General features: G+C 40.4%; 1 protein-coding gene across 1 annotated transcript in view; it reads left to right on the top strand.

The window, feature by feature from the left end:
* LOC119863491 (von Willebrand factor D and EGF domain-containing protein-like) overlaps nucleotides 1–25,776 on the top strand; it is a 158,892-nt gene that overhangs the window by 18,330 nt on the left and 114,786 nt on the right. Inside the window, 3 exon segments of the mRNA XM_043504852.1 lie at nucleotides 7,772–8,045; nucleotides 10,867–11,081; nucleotides 17,557–18,509. Coding sequence (XP_043360787.1) covers nucleotides 7,772–8,045; nucleotides 10,867–11,081; nucleotides 17,557–18,509 — 1,442 coding nt within the window.

Here is a 25,776-nt window from a genome sequence, read left to right as displayed (position 1 = left end):
GGCCCAGGCTGCCAGAAAAATTCTTTGTCTTGATACCCACAAGTCAAGGAAAGTCATAGATCTTGGCTCTGTGGGAAACCGTCCTGTTGCAAATGCCTATTTAAAAGCAAAAAGCCTCTCTTCTATGATCACAAGCTATAGATCTCCAGGGAGGATGAGAACTCTATAAGAGAGTTCTCCACCTCTCATGCTCCTCAGAATCTGCAGGTTGACTACATTTCCCCTCACATTGAACAACAGGGTTGTGAATAGCAGCATCCACCAAAGTGCTGTGCTGTAAGTCCCCCTGGACACTGTGGATGTGAACTAAAAGGTTCCTAGTTCACCTTAATGTAATCCCATTTGAAGAAGACTATGTTAAAGTGAACTAGGAATCTTTTAGTTTGCACCTGCAGTGTCTACACAGAGGAGTAGTTACAGTGCAGCTCTTTGGTGCACACTGAGGTCCAAACTATAGGACAATGTAGTCAAGTCAAGAGTTTTGCTTTCTTCAAAGGCCCCACACCTATAATGCACAGCAGAGTAACTGGAAGTTCATTTAACCCTGGGATGGAGTAACTATCTTACAAAAACATGGGTGAGGTAATGGGTATGTTCAGTTTCTCATCTGCTTCACTTTTATTGTATTTTTATGTAGCAAGGGCAAAGGGCTCTTATTCATATCCCAGCTTTTAGGGGAGTGGGAATATTAAAACTTGAGGGTCTTTACCATATGCACTGACCTATTCATCTAGGAAAAGCCATTGATGGCACCTCTATTCTTCTACTCAGTGCTGCCATGATTACTTTAGAATTGAATAGCCTTAGGCTTGGAGGAATTAGATTTTTATCAGCAAATGTTGGTAAAATGTTGGTCAATCTCACTGTACACATACTAAACAACAAAAAATATTTCCATTGATAATAACTGAAATGTACAGATAGGCAGAGTAAAAAAAAATGCTGCTTGAAAACTAATTCAAGTTTTATTTAGGGATATTTACTTTGTATATTTTGACATGTGAAGTTGACAGTTTGTGTTTTCACAGTTATAAAGCCTTAACGCTTTGAATCTCAACATCTACTGTCATTAAATAATTATTTTGACCTCCCCATAATTTCCCACAACTCTGAAAATTTAAAGAGATTAAAATAGAAAAAATGCTTACCAATAAACATTGATATTACCATCAAAATGATAAAACAATAAAAATTGAATTCCATGAAGCCTAACTATCCGGTAGATGGTGTTATCCACATCCAACTTGGGATGTGGAGCCATATGCCACTAATGAATCACAACTCTTTGTTCCGATCCACTCTATTCTCTCTGCTTTATCTTGACCTAAATTGGACTCTGGTAGCTCCAAGGACTTGAGTGAAGTGAGACCAGGGATGAATCTGGCCCAGGAGGGTCATGCAAATCAACTGAGCCTCTTTTTCCTTTATAAAATGCTTGCTACAAAAAGTAAAATGTGAATGTATTCTGGATGCCAAGTATATCCTTCATTTTCCCTCTGACTAACACTTCATAGGACACAGACTAACATAAAACAGCTCTGACTGGCAAGGACAGCAGTCCTATGGATAAGTGAACAGATTAATCGTAAATGGTGCCTTTCAGTGGCTAATGTTTTGGGAGCAGTAGTAATGAAATAAATTAAATCAGAAGATGGAAGAGACAAGGAGGGGGAGCCTCATGGGAAAGGTGAATGAGTGCTGGAATGTCCTTGGGAGTGGGTCATATAGCAACAGTAAAGTACAGTATAAGAGCATAGTGATGAGTATGGTAAAGACAGATTGATAGATAAGTGTAGGGCAGGAGGTGTGGGGACAGGGGTTAAGGATATTCTTCTGACTTAAGATTTCCACATTTGGGGCAAATATAAAAAAAAGCATATAGTAAAATCTTTTCCTACTGTTTAGCGGTATTTAATTTTCCACTGCTGCCTATATGACTGTCATGACATTTTTCTGAGTGTCACAAAAGCGTATCTGTTTAGGTTCAATTTTGCATTCAAGTAATTCAATGCCACCTTAAGGCTTCCATTTAAAAATGAAGACATTTTGCAAGTCTGACATTTTACATGATCTATGGCATGACCTAACTGAAGGACTCCCATTGACTTCAATAAGAGTTGGATTGGGCTCCCATAGTCTATACACATTAATTTGAATGAGTAGTTCCATTTCTGTGAAAGACAGTTATGTACCTGTGTTAAGAGAGTCTTATGTATTTAAACGATAGACCAGAAGAGTTCAGATGCAGCCACTCTCATGCATCCAATACTTCTTTCATGACCACCCTCCTTCAAAATGCCTGCACGGAAAAAGGACTATTTGAAGGAAGTTTTGGAAGATGATTCTCAGAGTTTTCCTTCTCCTTATCTCCCTCCAGTGGATATATCCATAGGAGCGTATCATCTGACATTACAAGGGATTATATGAAATTTTTTTAATGCTCCCTTTAGTTTTCATCAGTATTTTGCCCCAGTTCTTGAACAGCGTGCTCAGAATTTATGTACCTGATTAAAAAATAGGATGAGACAAGCCCATAGAAAGTGTTATCTCATTACAGCCAACTTCGCTGAGTTTTTCAAGATAGAGTAAAATCAAATTTTATGACAATAAACAAACAGTTAAACTCTATTTTCTTGTTTTATTCCAAACTCCATATGTTTCTACAGAATGTGCTTCTCTATAAGGGGCGGGGGAGGTGAGGGAGAACTGTACAGGGAACAGGGCTCTTTCTGAAACAGTACTTTACAAAGGTTTCAGAGTAGCAGCCGTGTTAGTCTGTATTTGCAAAAAGAAAAGGAGTACTTGTGGCACCTTAGAGACTAACAAATTTATTAGAGCATAAGCTTTCGTGAGCTACAGCTCACTTCATCGGATGCATTTGGTGGAAAAAACAGAGGAGAGATTTATATACACACACACAGAGAACATGAAACAATGGGTTTATCATACACACTGTAAGGAGAGTGATCACTTAAGATAAGCCATCACCAACAGCAGGGGGGGGAAAGGAGGAAAACCTTTCATGGTGACAAGCAAGGTAGGCTAATTCCAACAGTTAACAAGAATATCAGAGGAACAGTGGGGGGTGGGGTGGGAGGGAGAAATACCATGGGGAAATAGGTTTCAGAGTAGCAGCCGTGTTAGTCTGTATTCGCAAAAAGAAAAGGAGTACTTGTGGCACCTTAGTCTCTAAGGTGCCACAAGTACTCCTTTTCTTCATGGGGAAATAGTTTTACTTTGTGTAATGACTCATCCATTCCCAGTCTCTATTCAAGCCTAAGTTAATTGTATCCAGTTTGCAAATTAATTCCAATTCAGCAGTCTCTCGTTGGAGTCTGTTTTTGAAGCTTTTTTGTTGAAGTATAGCCACTCTTAGGTCTGTGATCGAGTGACCAGAGAGATTGAAGTGTTCTCCAACTGGTTTTTGAATGTTATAATTCTTGACGTCTGATTTGTGTCCATTCATTCTTTTACGTAGAGACTGTCCAGTTTGGCCAATGTACATGGCAGAGGGGCATTGCTGGCACATGATGGCATATATCACATTGGTAGAGGCACAGGTGAACGAGCCTCTGATAGTGTGGCTGATGTGATTAGGCCCTATGATGGTATCCCCTGAATAGATATGTGGACAGAGTTGGCAACGGGCTTTGTTGCAAGGATAGGTTCCTGGGTTAGTGGTTCTGTTGTGTGGTGTGTGGTTGCTGGTGAGTATTTGCTTCAGATTGGGGGGCTGTCTGTAAGCAAGGACTGGTCTGTCTCCCAAGATCTGAGAGAGCGATGGCTCATCCTTCAGGATAGGTTGTAGATCCTTGATGATGCGTTGGAGAGGTTTTAGTTGGGGGCTGAAGGTGATGGCTAGTGGCGTTCTGTTGTTTTCTTTGTTGGGCCTGTCCTGTAGTAGGTGACTTCTGGGTACTCTTCTGGCTCTGTCAATCTGTTTCTTCACTTCAGCAGGTGGGTATTGTAGTTGTAGGAATGCATGATAGAGGTCTTGTAGGTGTTTGTCTCTGTCTGAGGGGTTGGAGCAAATGCGGTTATATCGTAGAGCTTGGCTGTAGACAATGGATCGAGTGGTATGATCTGGATGAAAGCTAGAGGCATGTAGGTAGGAATAGCGGTCAGTAGGTTTCCGATACAGGGTGGTGTTTATGTGACCATCGCTTATTAGCACCGTAGTGTCCAGGAAGTGGATCTCTTGTGTGGACTGGTCCAGGCTGAGGTTGATGGTGGGATGGAAATTGTTGAAATCATGGTGGAATTCCTCAAGAGCTTCTTTTCCATGGGTCCAGATGATGAAGATGTCATCAATGTAGCGCAAGTAGACTAGGGGCATTAGGGGACGAGAGCTGAGGAAGCGTTGTTCTAAGTCAGCCATAAAAATGTTGGCATACTGTGGGGCCATACGGGTACCCATCGCAGTGCCGCTGATTTGAAGGTATACATTGTCACCAAATGTGAAATAGTTATGGGTCAGGACAAAGTCACAAAGTTCTGCCACCAGGTTAGCCGTGACAGTATCGGGGATACTGTTCCTGATGGCCTGTAGTCCATCTTTGTGTGGAATGTTGGTGTAGAGGGCTTCTACATCCATAGTGGCTAGGATGGTGTTTTTAGGAAGATCACCAATGGACTGTAGTTTCCTCAGGAAATCGGTGGTGTCTCGAAGATAGCTGGGAGTGCTGGTAACGAAGGGCCTGAGGAGGGAGTCTACATAGCCAGACAATCCTGCTGTCAGGGTGCCAATGCCTGAGATGACGGGGCATCCAGGATTTCCAGGTTTATGGATCTTGGGTAGCAGATAGAATACCCCAGGTCGGGGCTCCAGGGGTGTGTCTGTGCGGATTTGTTCTTGTGCTTTTTCAGGGAGTTTCTTGACCAAATGCTGTAGTTTCTTTTGGTAACTCTCAGTGGGATCAGAGGGTAATGGCTTGTAGAAAGTGGTGTTGGAGAGCTGCCTAGTAGCCTCTTGTTCATACTCCGACCTATTCATGATGACGACAGCACCTCCTTTGTCAGCCTTTTTGATTATGATGTCAGAGTTGTTTCTGAGGCTGTGGATGGCACTGTGTTCTGCATGGCTGAGGTTATGGGGTAAGCGATGCTGCTTTTCCACAATTTCAGCTCGTGCACGTCGGCGGAAGCAGTCTATGTAGAAATCCAGGCTGCTGTTTCGACCTTCAGGAGGAGTCCACCCAGAATCCTTCTTTTTGTAGTGTTGGCAGGAAGGTCTCTGTGGGTTAATATGTTGGTCAGAGGTGTGTTGGAAATATTCCTTGAGTCTGAGACATCGAAAATAGGATTCTAGGTCACCACAAAACTGTATCATGTTCGTGGGGGTGGAGGGGCAAAAGGAGAGGCCCCGAGATAGGACAGATTCTTCTGCTGGGCTAAGAGTATAGTTGGATAGATTAACAATATTGCTGGGTGGGTTACGGGAACCATTGTTGTGGCCCCTTGTGGCATATAGTAGTTTAGATAGCTTAGTGTCCTTTTTCTTTTGTAGAGAAGCAAAGTGTGTTTTGTAAATGGCTTGTCTAGTTTTTGTAAAGTCCAGCCACGAGGAAGTTTGTGTGGAAGGTTGGTTCTTTATGAGAGTATCCAGTTTTGAGAGCTCATTCTTAATCTTTTCCTGTTTGCTGTAGAGGATGTTGATCAGGTGGTTCCGCAGTTTCTTTGAGAGTGTGTGGCACAAGCTGTCAGCATAGTCTGTGTGGTATGTAGATTGTAATGGATTTTTTACCTTCAGTCCTTTCGGTATGATGTCCATCTGTTTGCATTTGGAGAGGAAGATGATGTCTGTCTGTATCTGTGCGAGTTTTTTCATGAAGTTGACAGATTTCCACTCTATATGGCTAAATTCAGTGCCTTGCATAATCACAGGTTTCAGAGTAGCAGCCGTGTTAGTCTGTATTCGCAAAAAGAAAAGGAGTACTTGTGGCACCTTAGAGACTAACAAATTTATTAGGACACAAATCAGACGTCAAGAATTATAACATTCAAAAACCAGTTGGAGAACACTTCAATCTCTCTGGTCACTCGATCACAGACCTAAGAGTGGCTATACTTCAACAAAAAAGCTTCAAAAACAGACTCCAATGAGAGACTGCTGAATTGGAATTAATTTGCAAACTGGATACAATTAACTTAGGCTTGAATAGAGACTGGGAATGGATGAGTCATTACACAAAGTAAAACTATTTCCCCATGGTATTTCTCCCTCCCACCCCACCCCCCACTGTTCCTCTGATATTCTTGTTAACTGCTGGAATTAGCCTACCTTGCTTGTCACCATGAAAGGTTTTCCTCCTTTCCCCCCCTGCTGTTGGTGATGGCTTATCTTAAGTGATCACTCTCCTTACTCACCAGCAACCACACACCACACAAAAGAACCACTAACCCAGGAACCTATCCTTGCAACAAAGCCCGTTGCCAACTCTGTTCACATATCTATTCAGGGGATACCATCATAGGGCCTAATCACATCAGCCACACTATCAGAAGCTCGTTCACCTGCGCATCTACCAATGTGATATATGCCATCATGTGCCAGCAATGCCCCTCTGCCATGTACATTGGCCAAACTGGACAGTCTCTACGTAAAAGAATGAATGGACACAAATCAGACGTCAAGAATTATAACATTCAAAAACCAGTTGGAGAACACTTCAATCTCTCTGGTCACTCGATCACAGACCTAAGAGTGGCTATACTTCAACAAAAAAGCTTCAAAAACAGACTCCAACGAGAGACTGCTGAATTGGAATTAATTTGCAAACTGGATACAATTAACTTAGGCTTGAATAGAGACTGGGAATGGATGAGTCATTACACAAAGTAAAACTATTTCCCCATGGTATTTCTCCCCCCCACCCCACCCCCCACTGTTCCTCTGATATTCTTGTTAACTGCTGGAATTAGCCTACCTGCTTGTCACCATGGAAGGTTTTCCTCCTTTCCCCCCCCTGCTGTGGGTGATGGCTTATCTTAAGTGATCACTCTCCTTACAGTGTGTATGATAAACCCATTGTTTCATGTTCTCTGTGTGTGTGTATATAAATCTCTCCTCTGTTTTTTCCACCAAATGCATCCGATGAAGTGAGCTGTAGCTCACGAAAGCTTATGCTCTAATAAATGTGTTAGTCTCTAAGGTGCCACAAGTACTCCTTTTCTTTTTGCGAATACAGACTAACACGGCTGCTACTCTGAAACCAGTTATAGTGAAACTTATGCTTATAGTGAAGTCGTTCAAAGGGGGGGTGGGAAATGACTTCACTTTAACAGGGTTCCAGGAGAGTCCTAATTTTTCATATGAAATGTTCACCTAGCCCCAGTCAGCCTTGTAAAAGTTAGTGATTAGTCACAGAAGATGTTATTTGAGCACTGATTTTGCTGTGAAGAATACCATGCTGTGGAGCATCCAGTTACAACCAAAATGTATTTATTAAATCCTGGAGGCAGGGATTATTTCCCATTTGCTTTTCTCAAATGTTTATCTTTTTCATCCATGCCTGTTGCCATAGCAGCAGCTCTTAGACAGCTAACAGCTCTCACATGAATTCTTATCCATTTCCAGCTAATAACTCCAATGGTATTAGCTTGTGTATGGTGCTGAATATATGCTTCCCCGTGTCTCAATTTTCTTTCTCCTCCAAGGCCAGCCATCATGCTGGCCTAATGAAAGAGTGTGGCTGTTGGAGTACAAACACACAGTCATGATAGGTGTACACCCTGGGTCTGAAAATCCTGTTTTTGTTTGTTTGTTGTTTAGGAGTTATGACAATTATAAAATTGGAACCTTTCTTTTGTGCAAGAGCCTGGCCCGTGTGTTTGAGGTACATGTACGACAATGGGACTGTGGAAGCCTCCAGTATGCTGTTGCCTGCAACTGCGGTGTAGCTGCCTGGGAGGGTAATGACGTCATCCTGTTAGACATGTGTAATGGTCAGTTTCAGGAAACCAGACCTCAGCTGTCCATTAAAAGCATTGGAGCATCACCTCAACGTGTCAAAATCATGAAATCCTACGGCGGGAAAAAAATTACCGTAGGTGGACCTTTTTTTTAAAATGTTGCTTTGACTTTAACTATATATTTCTGAATTAAGTAACTACTACACATAGACCTATAGCCATAAAAGTGCTTACAGGGAAAGTCACAGTTATTGAGAAAACCAGACTGAGGGCAAGTGCTGGCTAACATGATAATATAACCAAACATAAAACAAAACATGAAACTAACAAGAGTGGATGGGTGTTACTCTCAAAGACATAGCCAAGAGTCATATGAATATTATTTGTTGTTTGTATTATGGTAATGTCTAGCAGTCCCACGGGCACCCACTGTGCTAGGCACTGTACAATTACATAACAAAGAGACGGCCCTGAAAAACTTGTGATCTAAGTATAAGATGAAAGATCACACAATGAAGATGGTTCTGCAGCACATCTGCTTTAGTACAAATTATTTACTTAGAAAGCACTACTGTGCTTTCCAGTTGCACTTTGTATCTCTCAACCAAACTGAAGATCTCTAGTCCAGGTGTTCCTTGAAATCACTGGACGAACAAGTGCAGACTGCACTAAAGAGATCCAAGCTGAGAATTTTGTCTTAAAATTTCAGCATCTCAATTTATTAGTAGAAAATATTCTGGGTAAGAAAGGGGCCATAAGGAGCCAGTGGAGGACTCCCCTTCCACTCTCCTGTCTGGCAGAGTCCTCATAACCCCAACAAGGCTGGGCCCAGGATTTCTGGGAGGCTCAACCTCCAACCCTACTGTGGTCACCTAGGACAGGGGCTAGGGTGTCCCCACTCTGGGGTACTCTCTCTGCACTGGGCACTTTTCTGACCCACTGATCATTACATACAATTTAAAGCAAATGCAAGTTATTTAATCAACAATTAATTTTAAAAAGAATAAGGAAAAATGGGAAAGGTTAAAGGAAACACATCACCCCGCTCTGTGGCAGGGAACATCACAAACAGTGTCTCTGGAATGTCTGGGCAGTTCAGAGTCTGTAAGTTCCAGGCCTTCTTCTCAGGCCCTGACTGTGTTGCAGGGATGCTGTGGGTTGGACACTTGTTCTGGTGGTGGCCACACTCTCTCAGGCTCAAAGTGGTAGGACCCTTCTTCCCAGTGTTGCCCCCGCCCTGTCAGGGTTACGATCCAAGCCTGGCCTACGGATCCTCTTGGCTGAGGCATCTCCCTGTGCTGGGCTCGCTGCCCATGGTCCCCCTCATTCTCCCCAGCTGCTCACTGCACCCAGTTCCAGCCCCGGCTCCACCACTCTGTCTCTGCACTGCTGCTGCTGCTGCTCTGCCTCCAACTCCCTGGGCTGCGTCTTTGGCCCTTCTGGCTCTGGTTGCTGCAGCCCTGCTCCCAGGACAGGTCTGCTCTGCAGGCTGCTTCTGTGACTCTGCTCCCAGCACTGACCTGCTTCCTGGGCTGCTTTTCTGGCCCCTCTGGTTGCTGCAGCTCTGCTCCCAGGACAGGGTCTGCTCTCTCTGGGCTGCTTTTCTGGTCCGGCTGGATCTGGCACAGCTCTGCTCCCCAGCTTAGCTTGGGCCCCTGCTTTCTCCTTAGCTTTGCTCCACTCTGTCTGACCCAGGCAAATCCAGCTCACACGGCGGATGAGACCTCTCTGGCCTCCTGACTCCCTGATTAGCCTGCTCGCCCTGTCATTTAGGCTGACCAGGAGCATTGGCCTCTCCCCACTGTTCCTGGGGGCTGTCAGTCTCAGGGTCCTGATGCCCCATCAACCCTTCCCCCTTTTTAATACTGGGAGCTAGCAACTAAAACACCCACTGAATGTTAGTAAGGGGGCAACAGTCCCCTTACACATGCTATGCTCTGGGCTTTGGTAGCTCCTCCTCCTCCTGTGTCACTGAAGTCAGTGGAAGTTCTGCCATTGATTTCAAGGGGAGAAATATGAGGGTGTCACATGAGCCAAATTGCGTGCTGGTTGTGTGACATGGACAAATTTCCCTCAGGGGCTAAGGTCAAAATTTTCAACAGTGGGTACTGATTTTGGGTTGAAGTGCTTTTGGCTTGAAGTGCATTGAGTTTCAGAAGTACTAATCAACCACAACTCCAGCCGAAATCAATGGGGGTTGCAAGTTCTCAGCATGTCTGAAAAAACAGGTCAAGATGAGCACCCCAAAACTGAGCCCCCCCTGAGCCAAAAAATCAGTGTCACTCCTGAAACTACAGTTGTAAATTAAATTCATCAAGCTTACTTATTTTTGTGATCAAAGTCCAAATTTAAATCCAGGTTTCCAGCACAGGAACACAAATAAATTAGCCATTTATTTGTCTGAACCCTCAAGATTCATACACACACACCCCACCGCCCTTTAAAAGGTTCTTTAATGAGAACATTACTTTATCTAGTTTAAAATAATAGTTTTCTGTGCAAACCAGTCTTGGAAAATTCAACAGTTTTTCAGAGGGAAGAAAGCTATTTTTCATACTTAGCAATTTATCGAAAAGAAACAATTTCCCAGGCAAAAACACAGGGGTGGTCTTATCATGGTGACAGCTTCAAAAATTAGCTGGTAACTTACCAATGGGAAAACGTCAGTGAATATAATTATTAATTTAAAAAAGGAAGGTGCTTGTGTGGGTTTATATTTATATGATACTATCAGATATTAGTACCAAAAACTGTAAAAGCATCATTGTAAATAAAACCGACAGCATCATTGTAAAATAAATGTTTACAGAGTGTCTAAGTGGCATTAAATTACCAACTGCATAGCCAACTTCCTGCTTTGATTTTTTTTGGGGGGGGGGGAAGGGAACACACTTTTTTTATTACCGAAGAAACTTGCTAATGGATTGAATTCACTGGGTTTTTCTGCCTCTTCAGATCATCTTTCCTTCAGGAGCATTTGTTCGAGCTGATGTAAGTGAGTGGGGAATGAGTTTGACAGTCAGGGCGCCAAGCATTGATTTTAACAGCACCAGAGGTTTGTGTGGCATTTTTGATGGGAACAGTCATAATGACGTCCATAACACCAGCGGGAGTCCTTTACTACCACACCAGAGTAACATGCCTGAGGAAGACTTCATAGAAGAGTGGAGGTACAGAGCTAAAGGATTCCAAACCTAAAAGTCATACTGAATCATCGTTTAAAGGGGTGTCTATACATTTACTTCATTACATGGTCTTTTAATGACGTGAAAAAGAGCTCTGCCTAATCTGTCAAAGGAGGGCTAGAGGTCCATTTTCACCACAAACACAACGAAAGCTTATTTTTCTGTCTGTACACTACACATAAGAAGCTCTTTTACTGAGAGAGACATTTTATATTCATGAGAGATATCATGTTAACAGCTGTGTTAAGATCCCACTCAGCTGTTAAAAAACGCAGTTCTCACCCACTCTGAAAAATGTAGATAACTGACAATAGAGATTAATTAAGTGTTCGGTATTTTCCTTGTTCTTTTATTCCTGAAAACTAATTACAACATGTGACTATACAATTAAATATTACATTTTGACAAAGAGTGGCAATAAATGTAGCATGCTAAAACTTAATATCTATTCAGTTAAAGATAATGGGACATTTGAAACTCTTGCTTTCTAAGAGAGAGAGTCTGGAACATGGATTCTGATCCCTTTTCGTATCCGGGACTTCCCTTGCCCCATATTTTAATTCCCGAATCCAAACATAGTCTTATAGTTCTGGGTCCAGGTCATTTCAAAACCAGAATGGAACTATTCTGCAGTGTTTGATTGGTTGGTGATTAACTATTTTCAGGGCAGCTGCTATTACAAAATTTGGTCCAAAATAAAAATATGATGAAGACCTCTGAACTTGTGAGGTGCCCACCAGGAGAAATATTGCAAGATCAGCTGATGACATGAGATTTCCATCCTTTGGGACTGGAAGAACAGCAGGGCCGGCTCTAGGCACCAGCTAAGGAAGCTGGTGCCGGGGGCAGCAAACCAGAAGGGGCGGCGCTCCGGACGTTCTTGGGGCTGCACTCCTTCCTTTGGCCACGGCACTTTGCTTTATTTTTTCTTCTTCAGCACTTTGGCTGCAGCTTTTTTATTTTTTCTTCTTCGGCGGCCGCTTTTTGTTGTTGTTGTTTGTTTCAATGCTTGGGGCGGCAAAAAAGGTAGAGCCGGCCCTGAAGAACAGTTCATGAAATGTGGCACAGTTGAATCTGAACTCAAATCCTAATGCTTATTTCTGCTTCAGATCTGAACCCTAGTCTAACTAATCCTGATTCTGCATTCTGTCAGTGCATCCAGCACCCATCTCTGTTGTAACTGAAAAAGACTTCAGAGCTATTGACTTTTAGGATATGAACACACAATTAAACTTTGTATTCAAAGTTACATAAAATCAGCTGAAGCCATTAATCATCCTAATTTAGTTGATGAGTATTTTGAGCTGTAGTTGTGAGCAGCACATACAAGACTCAAAGTTAGAGGCACTCAGTTTCCTTTATATTATATTTCCTTTATATTAATCCATAGAATAGTGGCTAAATCCCCTGGGTTTAATCTTTTGGGGACTTATCCATTTCCTAGATGTAGATGTGGGTACTGGGGGGTTACTTAGGTGAAAGGAAGGATGGTTTTCTGACTACAAGAAGGGGAAATCTTGGACTCCTGGCAGAAGTCATTCCCAGCTTTCCTCCTTTCTTGTGGGAACTTGTCTATCTCTCTTGGGTTGTAGCTCCAACATGAACCACTACTCCCTATTACTGGATGCCAACCCATCCCTCAGAACAAAATGGCAACAGGCTGGCAAGAAGTGGGTAAGCTATCTACAGCTAAGAGAGTGACTGGAGAATTTGTAGTAGCTCTGTGTGAGGACCAGCAGCCAATGGAAGATACAGGATTTAGGGGGAACTTTACATTCTTTGTCCACTTGGAATGGAGAAGAATTTTCCAGCACTTGTCAGGGACTAGGACAAGACCTTGTTGTGCTCAAGAAAGGCCGGTGAAACTCCTTTTGGGGGAGAGGGACTGGTGACAAGTTTAACTTTTGCTGTAGACCCTAAGTAAATAAAAATAAGGACTCTAAGAATCAAGGCCATAATCCAAAATCAACTAAAGTCAATGGAAAGACTCACATTATCTTTAAAAAGAATAGGAGGACTTGTGGCACCTTAGAGACTAACACATTTATTAGAGCATAAGCTTTCGTGAGCTACAGCTCACTTCATCGGATGCATTTGGTGGAAAAAACAGAGGAGAGATTTATATACACACACAGAGAACATGAAACAATGGGTTTATCATACACACTGTAAGGAGAGTGATCACTTAAGATAAGCCATCACCAGCAGCAGGGAGGGGGAAAGGAGGAAAACCTTTCATGGTGACAAGCAAGGTAGGCTAATTCCAGCAGTTAACAAGAATATCAGAGGAACAGTGGGGGGTGGGGAGAAATACCATGGGGAAATAGTTTTACTTTGTGTAATGACTCATCCATTCCCAGTCTCTATTCATTCCCACCATCAACCTCAGCCTGGACCAGTCCACACAAGAGATCCACTTCCTGGACACTACGGTGCTAATAAGCGATGGTCACATAAACACCACCCTATATCAGAAACCTACTGACCGCTATTCCTACCTACATGCCTCTAGCTTTCATCCAGATCATACCACTCGATCCATTGTCTACAGCCAAGCGCTACGATATAACCGCATTTGCTCCAACCCCTCAGACAGAGACAAACACCTACAAGATCTCTATCATGCATTCCTACAACTACAATACCCACCTGCTGAAGTGAAGAAACAGATTGACAGAGCCAGAAGAGTACCCAGAAGTCACGTACTACAGGACAGGCCCAACAAAGAAAATAACAGAACGCCACTAGCCATCACCTTCAGCCCCCAACTAAAACCTCTCCAACGCATCATCAAGGATCTACAACCTATCCTGAAGGACGACCCATCACTCTCACAGATCTTGGGAGACAGGCCAGTCCTTGCTTACAGACAGCCCCCCAATCTGAAGCAAATACTCACCAGCAACCACACACCACACAACAGAACCACTAACCAAGGAACCTATCCTTGCAACAAAGCCCGTTGCCAACTCTGTCCACATATCTATTCAGGGGATACCATCATAGGGCCTAATCACATCAGCCACACTATCAGAGGCTCATTCACCTGCGCATCTACCAATGTGATATATGCCATCATGTGCCAGCAATGCCCCTCTGCCATGTACATTGGCCAAACTGGACAGTCTCTACGTAAAAGAATGAATGGACACAAATCAGACGTCAAGAATTATAACATTCAAAAACCAGTCGGAGAACACTTCAATCTCTCTGGTCACTTGATTACAGACCTAAGAGTGGCTATCCTTCAACAAAAAAGCTTCAAAAACAGACTCCAACGAGAGACTGCTAAATTGGAATTAATTTGCAAACTGGATACAATTAACTTAGGCTTGAATAGAGACTGGGAATGGATGAGTCATTACACAAAGTAAAACTATTTCCCCATGGTATTTCTCCCCCCCACCCCACCCCACCCCCCACTGTTCCTCTGATATTCTTGTTAACTGCTGGAATTAGCCTACCTTGCTTGTCACCATGAAAGGTTTTCCTCCTTTCCCCCCCCCCCCCGCTGCTTATCTTAAGTGATCACTCTCCTTACAGTGTGTATGATAAACCCATTGTTTCATGTTCTCTGTGTGTGTATGTAAATCTCTCCTCTGTTTTTTCCACCAAATGCATCCGATGAAGTGAGCTGTAGCTCATGAAAGCTTATGCTCTAATAAATTTGTTAGTCTCTAAGCTGCCACAAGTACTCCTTTTCTTTTTGCGAATACAGACTAACACGGCTGCTACTCTGAAACCTGTCATTATCTTTAAAGAACATTGGATCAGGCCTTATAATACACCCAAAGAAAAATTGCAAAATAGGGAGTAAAACCTGTATGCTGATTGCTCTGCTCTTGTTTTTAATTTAATTTTAGACAACAAATTAGTACTTTAGACTTTAGGACTCTCCAGCACGTGAAGCTAGTTGGATCATTCACCATCTGGCAATTCAGTTCTTTCCCTGGCTGCAACTTCTTTAAAAAAGCTGCAGGGCTCAGGATGGCACAGAGCTCTTTAAACAGCAACTTTTCCAAATGGCAACTTTACACAAAAAATTGCATCCAACCCTCCAAGTCTTTAAAATAGCGTCCTTACCAATAAGGAATAGAAGTTCTATGACATGCAAGCCCCATAGCAGTTCCTGATTGGAGAGCAGCAAACATGCTCTTTCCTTTTATCTTCAAGAGTAACACTGAATAATTTTTCTGAGAAAATGTTGAGTTGTGCCTAAACTTTTCAATTTTCCCTGAGGAAAATTGCAATGAAACATTTAGTTTCATTTCAGGTAAACCCAAATTGAAACATTTCATTGAGTTTTGATTTGACATTAATCTCTGAATCTGTTGGAGCTTCTGTGCATGGAAGTTGTAGTTTGGGTATATCAGGCCTCCTTTCTCTCCTTTGGGTCAGTCTCCCTGGTCAGACTAAATCTCCCATAGTTAACCATGGTCATAGGACTCCCATGAGACTCTGCAAGCTTTCAGCCAGGGAGAGATATACCATGATATATCATTAGAGATGTAGTCTTGCCCGTACTGGGGAATGGGACATGAGACACCCAAATTACAACTTCCATGAGGCACCGCAGTGGATCAGATGGATGCAGAGAATAATGTAGACTCAAACAGAAACAAAACAGTTTATTTCAGATTGACAAACCAAATTAAATGTTGAAATGGAACATTTTGACATATCTTAATAAAAATTATTGAACTTGTCATTTGCATTAAAGTTTCAATAGTTCAACATTACATCCTGAATCAGGATGAAATCAAATGTCAAAATATCAGAATTTCCTACTGGATGAAAATTCCATTTTTCTTTTAGCTCTAGAAATAATTGCCTTTGAGTTTAAGGTTTCTGGGAAGACCTCTAAAAATTCTGCTGCATTAGTTAGGTTAGGTGTCTTTACAACTCAGATGAATATAGGACTCTTTCCTCTTAGCCAGCCTCACTTGAGGGTGATGCTTCCATGCAGCACAAGGGAAGGTGTCTGGCAAGCACCCAGTTGGAAGTTAAAGCTCCCATTGCCCTTTTCAAAAAGAACAATAAGTAATTTCAACATCCCCTCTCTCAAGGAAACACATCCTATTGTCTTAGACTGAATGAAAGCTAATGTTGAGTGCATAATGGCTGTTATATTTACCAGTTCAGTCACAGCAGTAACTCAACATCTAGCTCAGTGTCATTAATTTGAAAAATTTTAGGATTATGAAAACCTCAAATCAAATTGTGTTCTGTTGTATCTGTTCATTTTGCAAAATATTTAATAGAATGCCAAACTCATATATCATACCTAGAACGGGACCTCTTGAATAGCCCAATAATGGTTCCCTCTTCCTCTGTCACTCTGATAACTTTGTAAAAATTTTAGTATTGTATTAGTGTCTACAATCATTCTATTGTATGTACTGCTTTCAATGGATGAACTGGATAAGATAACCCTGTCCCCACAGCAGTACCAGACCTCTTCTGAGGTTCCAAAATTTTGTTGCACTCTTTTTCATTTTCCTGAACTTCTAGGTTTAGCCTGGGTCAGGAAGCAGAATTACCAAAATACTTCAAGAAATTTTGTTTCTCTCGTATTTCAAGTCCAACAAAAGATTGGGGCAAGAGCTGTATCTTACATAACTATAAAGCTCCAAGAACTCTCCTAATGCTGTATAAATAACATCACAAAAAATTCTGTTCTCATGAGACTTCCAGCCAAACTTTAATTATGGTTGCTTATTCAAACTGAAACTCTCTAGAAGTACTCCCATCATTACTGCTGGACTAAATTAAGGAAGGAATGTAATTAGTTTTGTCTTATATGATGCCATATCTTTGTGATCAATAAGATATAGTTGTGTGTGTTAATGACAGAAAAGTCAAATAAAAGAAGTTCCCTTACATTATTATAATGAAATATAGCATACCACACAAATGTTTTTGAAAGGAGTAACATTTTTAAAAGGCAAAAATATGAATGAACTAAATCAGAAGGGAGAGAAGGTGTTGTTTAATAATTAGAGCAAGGAGTGCTAAATTAATACAAGGGTTTAAAATGAACTTTTTGAGCTATATTCAGCCTTAGTGTAATTCCCCTGGCTTCAGTTGAGTTATATAGGAATATATCAGACATCTTATGTAAAAAAGTGATAATATGCATTTTCTGAAAAATGTGTCCTTTAAAATAATTCTGTAAATTGAAGTCATGCAAGTAGGCACTGATCCAGCAAAGCACTTAAGCACATGCTAGCAAATAGTCCCATTGCTATCCATGGACTGCATAGTGCAATTCAGAAAGGGTCGTGCAAAGGTGACTGTAAAACCACTGAAACTATTCACATGCTTGAAGTAAAGAACATGCTTCAATGTTTTGCTGGTTTAGGACCCTATGTCCCTGAGACTTGATTTAATGCTGTGGACCAGTTTGTTGAAAGCTGTTTATTTTTTTTCCCAATCTCTTTATTTTTATTTTTTTAATCAGAATACCCCCAGGGAAGAGTTTATTTGACAAGACTCCACCAATCTCTGAAGGGGAGAAAAGGAAAAATTACTGCAGATGTCAGAAGGAGCACACTCTACCTCTGAACTCTGTAACTACACCAAATGCCTTTCAGAGTTCTTTCCCACAATCTCTGGGCTGCCATTATGATAATGTGGATTATACTTCTGCAATCCCACATCTAGATGTTACATCAGAATATGTCACTCGCTTAGAAATAGAATCTACTTTAAAAAGTGATGGGAAATTGTTGGCCAAAGCATTTGATCAAAGATATCTGCCTAAATCAGTCAAAAAGCGAGATAACCGCAATAGTAGATTAAAACAATATGCACAAAAAGTTTCCTTGAAGAATAAAAAAACCAATAGTTTTATTAACTCTACTAAACCAGAACAAGTGCTAGATAGAGCAAAAAGGCAAGAAGACTATTCTGAATACTTACCTTTTTATCCATTTCAAAATGAGAGTCAAAAGGACTTGGAAAGCTTTGCATATTTTTTCCCAGAGGATTACTTTGAAGGGATTCAGCCCAAAGTTCAGTCAATATGGCCTACTCCAGGTGGCCTAACCTCAACCAAAGCCTTGGAGATATGTCAGCAGGTTCTTGCTAATTCTACTATTGGCTCCATCTGTAAAGACATCCTTGGGAGACAGCTGGATAAGGCAATTGATATGTGCCTTTTAGATCTGCAACTCAAGGATGACCTGGCGTGGGAAGGTGCAATGATAGCGTTTTTGGAAAATGAGTGTGAAAGAAAAGTGCTAGAAAATAGAACTAAGCTGTTTCATACAGCAAATGGGCTACTTGCCACTCACGAGGAAATACTCACAGCTCTCAGGTGTCCCAATTTCTGTAATGGCAATGGACAGTGCACAGAATGGGGGTGCCGATGCTTTGAAGACCACAGTTCCTATGACTGTAGCATTGCCAAGAGTGAGTAAAACATTCTGTTTGTTCCTATTCTGCCCATCTTCTTATGGTATTAGAGTTATTAGGCGAAACATCTGCACAGAGTTGTTTGCTCTTCAAATAGCTTTACCAGTAAGTTATTTGATGAATTAGTAATCAGTGCTTTGACCTTGAAAAGCTGAACAAAATATCTTGTTGGCTGGTCTTTCGCTTTTTTACCTCAGTAACATTTTAAAAATGGATTTTAGAAGCCCCTTAACAAATTGGTTTTACAGAAGTGATTTTCTTTACATCTGATCTATCACCTGCACACTGACAAACACACTGCTGCCAAGAATGAGGGTCCTGCTAATACTGTGGTCGATACACAGGCTAGCACTGCATAGATGGCTCTTTCTTCTTTACTATTAGAAAATAAAATTTGTAAATGAATTTCAAATGTTACGGAAGTCCAAAGCAGCTAGAGGAATAAGTAGTGTTTGCAAAGTTAAATGACCGTGTAATTAGCTATGGGATCAATTTTAGCCTCAGATATGTTCAGAGGGCTTATATAGATGTTGCTTGGTGTTAACATGCATCTGTGGACGTAATTTGGCCCAAAGGTCCTGATTACACAAACATTTATGCACGTACTTAGATTTAGGCACATAAGTAGCCCCCTGAAGTTTATGAGTTTGATTTTCATTTAACCTCAGGCCTCTCAGTGTAAATGAGAAACAGTGCCAATGTGACTACTTACAGTGCTTGAAGATACGCATGTGCATAAATGTTTGCAAGATGGAAGTATAAGTTGGAAATTTAAGCTCCAATTCAGCAGTTTGTTCAAGCACATGCTTAAACTTAGGAATGCAAGATGTAAGCACGTAAGTGCATTTATGAATAAGGATGAAAAGACTCATGTGCTTCAAGTTAAGCATGTGCTTAAGTGTTTTAACTTAATGTAATGTAAACATGAAAACTTTTTGTATTTGTGGAAAAGCTGGGCTAATAATATTTACACAGTAGTTTACAGAACAACTTTTGCTTGTTAAACAGAGGATTCTTTCAGTTATTTACCCAGCTGATATAATATTAATATATTATTATGTTTGGTGCATAATTTATTTGCTGAATTTTGCAAAGTTTTCCTGACCAAATGTTTCATGTCTTTTTCTATTTTACCCAGCTTCAATCTATGTGGGGAAATGTTTTGAACAGACTTTTTCCTATGGCTAAAAGTCAAGAGAGAGAGAGAGGGAGATTTTTAGAAGTCCCTTCTGGTTTTTTAGTCAGCAGTGCTACCTATCAAGTAAAAAATGATGGTAGCGCTTATATATGGCTTTATTTGGCAATATTGCTTTGACTGCTAACAAGCAACAGACTAGAGGAAAGAGCCTGAGACAGCACAGAATGGCAAAAATTGAAAACAAAAATGCACATCAGTTGCTGCAAATAAAAACTGATAGACATCCCTATGTATTTACTATTTGATTTGTGGCTCAATCAAACTCCAGTGGGTGTTTTCTCAATAATTCCTCCCTCTGGGGACTTTAGTTTATTACTCTAATAAGTTCAAAACACTACAAATCTTCCATCTAACCCTCCTAGTTGTCCCACGCCCTTGATGCAGGATTCAGAGTCCTGTTGCTACCAAGGCATGCTCCTCTTCCTCCTCCTTGCATGTTCTCCACCGGACCTTCCACCTTGAAGTTCAGTTTCTCGGCCTAGGCCTCTTCATTGGCTCTTCACTAGCTTTTCTTAAATAAAAGTCTGCACTCCCTGAAGTTTTTCCCCAAATGTCGACAGGCTACCCTTTTATCTTCCAGAAGGTCTGTTTATTAGTCACATGCCCGCCCCATCACATGCGCCTTGTGCTCAGTCCTGGGTTAAACTTGGCACATTTGGCTGAGTTGTAATACCTTAAAGAGCCAGTTCACACTGTGGCAGTTTGGAAAATGTAAATCTCATATCCAGTTTACTACTGAACATGAATTCACTATCATAGGTATAAAATTAACATTCACATCATCATCAGTGTTTCTAAAAAAAACCCACAGAAGGCCATTTTCTGTCACCACTTTCCCAGGCACCTTTCTTAGAATTTCATCACATTTCATTTAAAAAGAAACACATTGAAGCTCTTTCAGTTAAACCATGTATACTTTATATTCTGCCAACCTAAATACCTTCTGCAGTTTCAGTTGGATATAGGATTCTTCTTACCTGTTAACACCACACTGAAACAAAACACAGCTCCTGTGTTCCTTCCAAAAGGTGAACTGAAGTGGATGATGTGATCCGTATATATTGCACATATGTAAGAAAGAATGGCCACGCTGGGTCAGATAAATGGTCCATCTAGCCCAGCATCCTCTTCTCTGTAAGTGGCCAATGTCAGATACTTTGGAAAGAATGAACAGAACAGAGCAATTATCAAATGATCCATCTCCAGTCACAGCACCTGGCAGTCAGAGGCTTAGGGACACCCAGAGCACAGAGTTGTATCCCTGATCATCTTGACTGATAGCCATTGATGGACTTATCCTCCATGAACTTATCTAGTTCTTTTTTGAGCCCAGTTATAGGTTTGACCATCACAACATCCCTTAGCAATGGGTTCCACAGCTTTACTATGCGCTGTGTGAAGAAGTTCTTCTTTTTATTTGTTTTAAGCCTGCTGCCTATTAATCTCATTGAGTGACCCCTGGTTCTTGTACTATGTGAAGGAGTAAATAATACTTCCTTATTCACTTTCTCCACATCACTCATGATTTTATAGACCTCTATCATATCCCCCTTTAGTCATCTTGTTTCCAAGATGAACAGTGCCAGTTTTTTTAATTTCTCCACATATGGAAGCTGTTTCGTACCCTTAATCATTTTTGTTGTTGTTCTCTGTACTTTTTCCAAATCTAATATATGTTTTTGAGATAAAGCTACCAGAACTGTACCCAGTATTCAAAGTAAGGGCATACCAGGGATTTATATAGTGGCATTATCATATTTTCTGTCTTATTATCTATCCATTTCCTCATGGTTCCTAACATTCTGTTAGCTTTTTTGACTGCTGCTGCACATTAAGCAGATTTTTTCAGAGAACTATCCATAATGACTGCAAGATCTCTTTCTTGAGTGGTAACATCTAATTTAGACCCCATCATTGTGTGTGGATAGTTGGGATTATGTTTTCCGTTGTGCATTACTTTACTTTTATCAACATTGAATTTCATTTGCAATTTTCTTGCCCACTTAACCCAGTTTTGTGAGATCCCTTTGTAACTTTTCACAGTCAGCTTTGGATTTAACTATCTTGAATAATTTTGTATCACCTGCAAACTTGCCACCTCACTGTTTACCCCTTTTTCTAGATCATTCATGACTATGTTGAACAGCATATACCCCTGGAGGATCCTCAGATCCCTGGGGAACCCACTATTTACCTCTCTCCATTCTGAAAACTGACCATTTATTCCTACCCTTTGGTTCCTGTCTTATTGATCCATGAGAGGACCTTCCCTCTTATCCTATGATTGCTGACTTTGCTTAAGAGCCTTTGGTGAGGGGCCTTGTCAAATGCTTTCTGAAAGTCCAAATATACCATATCCACTGGATCATCCTTCTCCACAAGTTTGTTGACCCCCTCTACGAATTCTAATAGATTGGTGAGGCATGATTTCCCTTTACACCAGCCATGTTGACCTCTCCGCCAATAAATCATGTTCATCTATGTATCTGATCATTCTGTTCTTTAGTATAGTAAATAGTGCTTCCTTCTGCAACCTCCTCCACTGTACATTTCTCATTTGCAACTAAGGGTATGTCTATACTACCCGCCAGATCGGCAGGCAGCGATCGATCCAGTGGGGGTGGATTTATCGCATTTAGTCTAGACGTGATAAATCGACTCCCGAGCACTCTCCCATCGACTCCTGTACTCCACCGGCGTGAGAGGCACAGGCACAGTCGATGGGGAAGCAGCAGCAGTCGACTCACCACAGTGAAGACACCACGGTGAGTAGATCTAAGTACATCGACTTCAGCTACGTTATTTCCAGTGTAGACCAGGCCTAAGAGCCTGGATCATATTTTTTACCAAATTAACATTTATAAAGTGCTTTGAAATCCATGGACAAAAACAACTATAGAAGTGCAAAGTACTTCTTTTATACAAGAAATTGTCTAAAACATTTTATTGCAGTCATCCATCTTGGGGTGCTTTATAGTTACACAAGCTAGAGAGGGCAAAGGAAAGACACAAAAATGGTGGAGAATCAAACTAAAAAGGAGTAAATATTGCCAAAGTGAGTCACTACTGTACATTTTTCTTTGAAAAAAGAAAAATCCTTAACAAACAAAAACAAGCAGATGCAGCTGACCTGGGGAACCTCTAACATTTGCTTTTTCCATTTTCCACAATACCAGCGAGATTATACATGCTGCCTTCTGAGAAACAGCAAGCAGTTTCTTTGGACTTAAAGCAACAGTCACCCACAAAATACCGATATACCTAATCCAGAGACATCCAATAGCTACTCACATCAACAGAAAAAAAGTTAAAAATAAACAGCTACACAACACAGTCTTACTAGGTGTGGTCAAACTATTAATTGCAAATAACTTATCTGAAAAATTTAGCATTTTTTTCATTTGTGAATTGTTTGCCAGCAGATTGATTTTAGACCCTACTCATGCAATTTGATTCATATGGACCATCCCTGGTCCCCAGTGAAGCCTTTTTGAAGGGTTTTAATGCCTGAATACTGGTATTCATATGAAGAACTGTCATTTCCCAAACATTAATATGAACAAAAATCTTTTTGCATGAATATTTACAACTACTGTATACACAGGGACACAAACATGAGTGAACCAAGAGCTGTTTCATATTTAAAAATCTGTTCACCCACTGGTTGGTAGTATTCTGTATGTTCCTAGCTATTCTTACAACCTGAAACTAAAACTGGTTAAAATTTTTCATTCAAAATGTATTTAATTTATTTATGTATTTTTAAACAAAAATGGCTTTTTTTCTTTTGGGGGGGTCAAAATGGAAATATCCATAGGGAATGCTTATTTGCCATTCATTTTTTATTTTCATTGAAAAACTGAAACTCTCAATTTTTTTAGTTTTTGATTGCCAAAAACCAAATATGTATCTCTATATAGAGATATATAGATACCAGCTGAAGATGTGTAGTGTGGGACCACCAAAAGCAAAAAAAAATTTAAAGCCTGAAAAATGTAGGTTTTCAGCCAACATTTTTGGGAGGGGAGATTTTGTTGAAGAAAAGAGAGACATTTTCAGTTTCTCAATGAATATCTTTGAAGAAACATTTTGGCAAAAATGAACATTTTTATTTTTGTTTCAGTTTTTCACAGCGACAGAAAATATTTCTCAATCAGTTATACCTTAAACATAACTCTAGTTATAGCAAGCAAGTAGAATTGGTCACGTAGCACAGCTTGTGAAGCAGTTCACAGAATTCATGTCTGTTTTCACACACACAATTTTCTGAAACATTTACCTTTGGGGTTGTGAATGTCTATATTTGGTCTCTTCCCAAAAGTGATTTAAAGAACATGTTGACAAAGTCCTTTGGGCTTTTTCAGTTATGGGATGAGTACAAGGAATATATGTTTTCGCTAGTGCTGAATCAGACTACAAAGAAATGGCTCATACTGTAGTTTTGCATAAAGATAGTCCTTTTTGAGGACTGAAATCTTTGTTTGGGTTGAGGAACATACTGTTGAAAATTACTTCTGAACATGTTCAGTGGCCACGGCTAAGACTTTAGCAAAGACTAATGATTAAGGAAATCTTAATTTTTGCATTTCCTAAATTTTGAGTGCTTTGCTACCTTAATAATGTTCTTTTCATGTAGTTTTGTTTGTATATAACATATACATATTGCATTCAGTCTTTCTCCCACTGAACTCGGTGTCAAAAACACAATTACATCAATAGCAAGATTTGGCTATAATTGTTATTAAAAGCAAAGGGAGCATGTTTGGGCCCCCAATTATCCACAACAAAAGACTGTTAAATCCTTTGCTTAACTATTTCTATTTTCTTCAACTATAGCTGGTATATGAGTTTTCAGGAAGATTTAAAGTTTGAAGAGGTAGGAACAAACTGATTTTTAGCTACAGGGAATAAAAGAAATATTAGATAAATGTCAAAAGTCAAATCAATGTAATATTTTAATGACTTAACTCATGTTTCCCATTTTGCAGAACTTTTCTCCTTTGTCTTCAGACTAATTCTATTAGTCAGACCTCCTCTTGATGCAGGTTATAGGACTTCCTGGAATTAATTTCTGTTTGAACTAGAGCATTGGTTGACAAAGATAATAGCACTGAAGTAATCTATTTGGACTTCTTTAAGGTGTTTCACTTGCTACCACACATTTTGATTAAAAAAACTAGAAAAATATAAAATTAACATGGTACACATTACATGGAATAAAAGCTGGCTATTTGATAGGTCTCAAAATGTAATTATAAATAGGGAATCATCATTGAGTGAGTGTGTTTCTAGTGGGGTCGGTCCTGCAAGGATCTGTTTTAGGCTATATTCTATTTAACATTTTTATCAATAACCAAGAGGAAAATAAAGTCATCACTGATAAAGTTTGCAGATTGAATAAAAATTGGGGAAGTGGAAAATAACAAAGAGGACAGGTCACTAATATAGAGTAATCTAGATCACTTTGTAAACTTGGTGGAAACAAACAATATGCATTTTATTACAGCTGAATGTACTAAATACATACATCTAGGAACAAAGAATGTAGGTTATGCTTACAGGATTGTGGATTCTATCCGGGATGCAATAACTCTGACAAAAAATTGGAGGGATGGATGTGGACAATCAGCTGAACGTGAGCTCCCACTGACATTCATACTGTGGCCAAAAGAGATAATGCCATCCGGAGATGCAAACAGGGGAATCTTCAATAGGAGGAAAGAGGTTATTTTACCTCTGTATGTGGCACTGGTATGACTGCTGCTGAAATACTGTGTCCAGTTCTGGTCTTATTCAAGAAGGATGTTGATAAATTGGAGAAGGTTCAGAGAAAAGCCACAAGAATGATTAAAAGGATTAGAAACCCTGCCTCATAGTAATTGACGTAAGGAGCTCAATCTATCTAGCTCAACAAAGAGAAGGTTAAAGGGTGAATTAATTACAGTCTATAAGAACCTACATGGGCAACAAATATTTAATAATGGACTCTTCAGTCAAGCAGATAAAGTTATAAATTAATCCAATGGCTGGAAAATGAAGGTAGACACATTCAGACTGGAAATAAGG

Source organism: Dermochelys coriacea, chromosome 11 (genome assembly GCF_009764565.3).
Source record: "Dermochelys coriacea isolate rDerCor1 chromosome 11, rDerCor1.pri.v4, whole genome shotgun sequence".
NCBI classification, from domain to species: Eukaryota; Metazoa; Chordata; order Testudines; family Dermochelyidae; genus Dermochelys; species Dermochelys coriacea.
The sequence above is the reverse complement of the archived record's forward strand: the minus strand, read 5'-3'. Positions and strand labels throughout refer to the sequence as shown.